Consider the following 6,000-nt stretch of genomic DNA (forward strand, 5'->3'; position numbering starts at 1 on the left):
TCGATAAACGGTAATGAAAGTGAAAGCTGCTTTTTGTAAGGGTTCATTGCTCGCCACAGCCGCAATGTAGAACAGTCGATGGTCGCCAATATAAACAAATGCCAATTATGAAATGTAATAATTTTATAACCCAGATAATAATTGAACCGGAAAGAAGAATTGATAAGAAGTAGCAATATTTACTATGCAAGTTACGCTAATTTCAAGTCGTAATGAGTAACTAATTAGTTTTTAAGTAACTGCAGTGATTAGTATAACAGCAACAATCGGTGATTTGAATTTGCGACACAAAATAAACAAAGTATTTTTACGAAATAATGATACTATTATGTAAATAAAATGTAAATTTATTTAAGAGTCAAATATTAAATAATTATAAGTATAAAAGTTTTATGTACAAAACAAATTTAATCTATCACAGAAGTTTCGTAATTTTGTATAACACATGTTCATCTAATACATGGTAACTTAGTTCTACTACTAGTTTGGACAATACCAAATACACTTCGTGGCACTTTCTAATGTTATAGCAAGTTAAAAAATATATTAAAGATTCTTACTATACTACACACTATTCAAAACAAAATAATTTAATTTCAATCGAATCAATCTACGTAATAGTACATGCGTTTGCTTGGATCCAAAATGTAGGCAGGCGTAGTAGTAAGTATAGGAGCTGCTTGGACAAAACTATTTAATAGCACAGCAGCAGTAGCTTCCTTCAAGGGCTTTCCTCTATTTATTGAACTTTCTTTGCTAGCTTTAAGCCTTGTTTCTTCATTATTACCTTGAACTAATTTAGCACTTCTATAATTTCCACCATGCATTGGACGTCCCCCGCGACTCCCTTTACTGTACGATCCAGAACTTCCTCCATAAGAACCACTGCTAGAATCATCATCATCATCTTTGTCATTATCGTCTAACTCCGTCAGTCTCTCACTTTTCTTATTACTACGGCTTCTAGTTTCTTGAATTGATTTTAAATTACCTCCGTGCCTTGCTCTTGGCATTATCTCTGTTGTTTCAACGAGTTCTATTAATTTTGCATTCTTACCATCCGCTCGCCTAAAATGAGTACCTTTATTATTAGATTTCAAGTTGCCTCCATGCATTCTAGGAGGCAGTGAATCGAATTCAATTGATTTTTTATATTCAGTTTGTGAAGTTTCTGCGTCATCCTCATTTTCATCTAATTCATCTTTAGTTTCAATTTTTAAGTTTTCACCATGCAAAGGACCTACAGAACTCGTTTTTTCCAATAAATCCGTCAATTTAGCACTTCTATAATTTCCTCCATGTTTTGGACCAGTCGTTAAATCTAAATTTTGTTTAAACACTTCTACATCTTTCAGTTTATTTATATTTGTTGCCAAGTTTTCATCTTTGTATAGTTCTAATAGATCCAAATTATTTTTAGGCGTTTTATTAGTCGCTTTTCTAGGTATTTCTTTAACGATTTCAACTTCTTTAATATCCTGCTTGAATTGAGTTATATGAGGGGCCGACTTATTTACCGGTAGTTCCTTGTGAATTTCAATTTTTTTCTTTGATACTGTAGGTTTAATATTAGGATTACCTATGTTATAGTTTATTTGCGTTGTTGATAAAGGTGCATCAGTTGTCTTAACTAAAGTACGTTTTGTCGGTTCAGTAGTTGTAACTATTGTTGATTGCTCATCTTCAGTATCCTCCTCATTTGAGTCATCATCGGTTTCGTCTTCGTTATCATCTTCGTCGTCTTCATCATCTTCACCACTACTACTATCATTGTCATCATAATCTTCTTCACTAGATGCGGTTTGAGGATTTTTATTCCTTTTTTGCAATTCTTCTTTTTCATACAAAGGAATGTACTCATTCATGTCATGTTTAATCCCAATCAAAGCATCAACTTCTTCCTTTCTCATATCATCTTCAACGTCTCCATCATTATTTTCATCATCACCGTATTTTTTAGTATCTGTGACTAATGTACTTTTAGTAATTTTCTTCTTCTTCTCTTTATATTTAGAAAGTTCTATGTCATCGACGCTTTCATCGTTTTTATAATTTTTCGACTTTCCTTCTGTATCAATGTGAATTTTTTTGTGTTCTGGAGGAGGGGTCGATCTGAATCTTGTTACTAATTTTAGTTTATGTTTTGGGGTTATTATTTCTTGGTCTACAGGAGGGATTTCCGTAGTCGTGGTAGTTCTTATTTTCTTTCTAAAAATCGGTTTTAATGTAGTAGTAGTTGTTGTCGAAGTAGTTGTAGTTTTTACAGTATGATCTTCATCTGCGGAATCTTCTTCGTCATCATCTTCATAGTCATATTCCTCATCATGATCTTCTGCATCTGTCACATTTTCTGTAGGCTGTTTACTCGTAAAATCACTTGACGAAGTCGTAGCGTATGTTCTTTGAACATTATTTGAAGCGGCTACTGATTCATTATCTAAGGTTCTTGATGTAAAGTTTTTATTATAATCATCATTTTTAATATGAGCCTCAAAGTCTTGTTTTGACATTGCTTTCTTGTTTGTTACTGGCGTATATTCTGATTTGTGATTTAATGCTCTTAGTTCATATCTTGGTTCACCTCTACGTTTATCGACATTAATATCAATGAATTTTGTATCAGGTAACTCGGTGTTTTCTCTTGCGTTTTTAGAATGTACTCTGTCATTTTTACCTATATCTTTATACCTGCGAATCGAAGTACTGTTCCATTTTAAAACATCTTTTTCCGGTTTTGTGACCTTATCTACAACTCGGCTGGATTGCAATTGCTTTATAAGTGGACTAATATTACTCGTTGTAGTGGTTTTTTTAGATTCTTGTACTTGTCCATCTCTTATTATTTTATAAGGTTCATACATAAAGGGCGCCGCTCGTTTTGTTCGAACAGGATTTTGAGTAACATCTTCCTTTTTCGTAAAAGACTCGTAAATAATTGTTTCATTAGTGTTTTTATCTAATTCTGGGGGTTTTAATGTTGTTATACTTCGTGTATTTTCTATAATATCCGTATATATATTAGACGGTACAGACAACTCACTGCGATTTAAATAAATATTTGACTGAGTTTGCAAAGATTGCAATAAATCTCTGTCCTCATTTTTAATTGTATCTATTAAATCATATTTCTTTCTATGCATTTTGCTAATCAAATCAAAAATATCATTATAATTTTTATTTTTCAGTTCATCAGTTTCATTTTCTTGTTTGTTCGACTTTCGAAGAGTATAATCTTTTGTTAGTTTAAAGGATAAAAGATTAGGAGCTGTAACTGGTTCTGGATTAGATATAATTTCTTCTTTGAAAAATGGGCTATCTAACGGATTTTCACCAAAATACTTAGCTTTAAAACAATCAATTTTATCACCAAGTCCATTGAGTCGGGGTTGTTCTTCAACTTTATCTTCTTTTTCATCTTCGTTATCTAATTTGTCGTTGTCATCTTTGCTGTCGGGATGTCCTTTCGTTTTCAGCTTTTTAGGGATTGCGTCAACCTTTTCATCAACTTCTGGGCATACTATTGGTGACCTTGAATCGTAGAATTCAGTTCCACCTTTTGACTTTTTTGGTATTAGTTTCAGATTTTCAGCATACCTCAGTGGAGAATCTCTGTGAATGGATGTAATATTTTTAAAATAATATGGATACTTACGCTTAATATCATCTTTGCTAAGAATCTTGTCTTTTACTATTTCTAAAATCTCATCTTCAGTAAGTAACGTTGAATTAAGATCAATATCAGGTACTTTAAAATTAACCTCTCTTTTGTCTACGTCATGATCAGTATGATTGGTGGTAATATCAGACTTTTCAATTAACTCGTTTTGTCTTTTATTTCTGTGACTATTGTCATCAGACTCCGGTTTGTCTCTGTAAGCATCCTCCGCATTTTCAGATTGCTCATGCTCAACTTCTGTATATTGCTCTGAATCTGTTTCTTTCTCAAGGTCTTTATCGTTGCTGCTCCATTTTTTCCCATGCGACAGCTGATTTATATATGCAGATCTGTTTTCATCATCGTGATTGGTGTTTACAGACGGTATTTTGTATTTTCCACTACTAATTTCATTTTCTTTAAGGAAACCACCATGCGCTTCATGATCAGATGCATGTTTTTGCTCGCCTGCATGGTCATAAGCAGAATCCTCATATCCTTCTTCTGTATAAACAGTTTGTCCTTTAGTTATTTTAACAGCTTCTTTTAATCGTGGTGCATTACGAATTTCTTCATAAGTATCCGCATCTTCAAATGCAGCGGCTTTTGGCACATGTTTGGTTGTCTCAGTTTTTCTTACTTGAGCAAAACTTTTGATGGGCACAAATTCGTCATCTTCATCACTAGAATGTTCATCATTTGCTTGTAGTTCTAGTTTTTGGGACACGAGTGGACGATTTTTATATACAGCTTGATTAATCGATTCATCTAAATTATTTCTTAATTGAACATAGTTTTGTCTTCCCCTTTCATATATGTCGTATCCATCAGAGGGCTGCTCAATTTCTTCTGTCAGAGGCACTTGCGGATATTCATTATGTTCATCGTCGTATGTTAGAGCATGATGCTGTCGTAATTTTTGCAAGTGGTTTTTCAAAGGTTGATAGTGGGCTGGTCTTATTTTGACAAAATTTTGATTCCATGGATGTCTAAATCGATGATTCAAAATTTGATCGCGGTTAGGATATTTTGGAAGAGGTCTATAATAGATCGGTCGTCTTTGTGGTCTATGTGTTTCATACTTTACCGGAATATTTTTTTGCGGTACTTTTTTTCTATCAATTTCTTCAGGAGTATCTAGATATTCATCATTTTCAACTTCTGGTTTCCCGGCTTCTTTTTCATAATTTTGAAGACGTTTACTAGTATCGCGCAAATCGTTTCGTATTTTATCTAACACTGGATCTTTGTATATTTCTTGTAAAGCTGGTTCTTCTGCTTTATACGGATGATATACGTCATAATTTGAAACTGTTGGTGTTATTTGACTATTATAGTTATATTTATTTTTGGTGTATTTCTGTAATGGAACAAATATATCTCTATTTTGATCTTGTATTCGATGTTTTCCTAGATCTGGCTTTTCTTGTCCAGTATATGGCCTCACAGGATAGGCTTTGTAGTGGCTTGCGGGTGAAGGCACACCGTGGAAATTGGCTATATCGATGGCAAATTGTGGTTTTTTTGCTGTGTATTGAAAATATTCAACGGGTACAAGCTCCTGCTTTAGGATATTGGGTTTGAACACATCCACTGAGAACTCTTCATCATGAAATCCATTGTTTTTCACTTCACTGTCACCTTCGCTCCACACCACCGGGACTTTGATGGTCACACATATTGCACTGCACTGTAGGAGTATGAGAAAGGTCGCGAGGGCTGTTGTCATGAGCATTGTTCTGACATCACGATCGCGCGAAGTGTAGCGGGTGACTGAGCCGGGCGGGAGGGCGGTCTAGGCTTTTATCTCCTCGGTTGGACGTCGCGCCCCGGTTGCTACTAGCGGCCAATCGCTTTGTTTTGAGCGTTTGGTACAAGTAACAAAATGTAGCGATATAATAACTACGGTTAACTAAGTAATAAATTTGACGGAAAACTTTTATTGTTAGTGTTTTTAAGTACATTTTATAACAAAAATAAAACTGTTACTCATGAAAAATATCATGAGTGACAAGAAAATTGAAAAATGCTTTTTTTAATCCAGAGGGCAAGCAAACAGGCATACGGCCCACGTAATGGCTAGTAGTTATCACAGCGTATGGGCAACATAATACACACAGAAGTAATAGAAACAAATATGAACAAGAGAGATCGCTACATAAAATGCTTGGTGAAATAAAAAAAAAAACGATATATTTTTTTTAATATAATTTACACAGAAAAATATTTCGAATAAACTACCATAAAAAGTGTTACCTGATCAATTAATAAATGGGTTAGTGCCGGACATTTCAAAAAAAAAATTATTTTAATTAAAAGTTAAATCTCATCAGCAGCTAACTTAA

General features: G+C 33.9%; 1 protein-coding gene across 1 annotated transcript; it reads right to left on the reverse strand.

Annotated features, from left to right (window-relative positions):
• Positions 1 to 363: 363 nt before the first annotated feature.
• On the reverse strand, positions 364 to 5,416 carry LOC128670983 (MATH and LRR domain-containing protein PFE0570w-like). Its single transcript, XM_053747041.1, has one exon. The coding sequence runs from the start codon at positions 5,388 to 5,390 to the stop codon at positions 606 to 608; it is 4,785 nt and encodes a 1,594-aa protein (XP_053603016.1). The 5' UTR covers positions 5,391 to 5,416; the 3' UTR covers positions 364 to 605.
• Positions 5,417 to 6,000: the final 584 nt, after the last annotated feature.

Source organism: Plodia interpunctella, chromosome 6 (genome assembly GCF_027563975.2).
Source record: "Plodia interpunctella isolate USDA-ARS_2022_Savannah chromosome 6, ilPloInte3.2, whole genome shotgun sequence".
Taxonomy (NCBI): domain Eukaryota; kingdom Metazoa; phylum Arthropoda; class Insecta; order Lepidoptera; family Pyralidae; genus Plodia; species Plodia interpunctella.

Excerpts from the sequence above, each read along its gene's own strand:
- LOC128670983 (XM_053747041.1), bottom strand. The coding sequence starts at position 5,390 with ATGCTCATGACAACAGCCCTCGCGACCTTTCTCATACTCCTACAGTGC.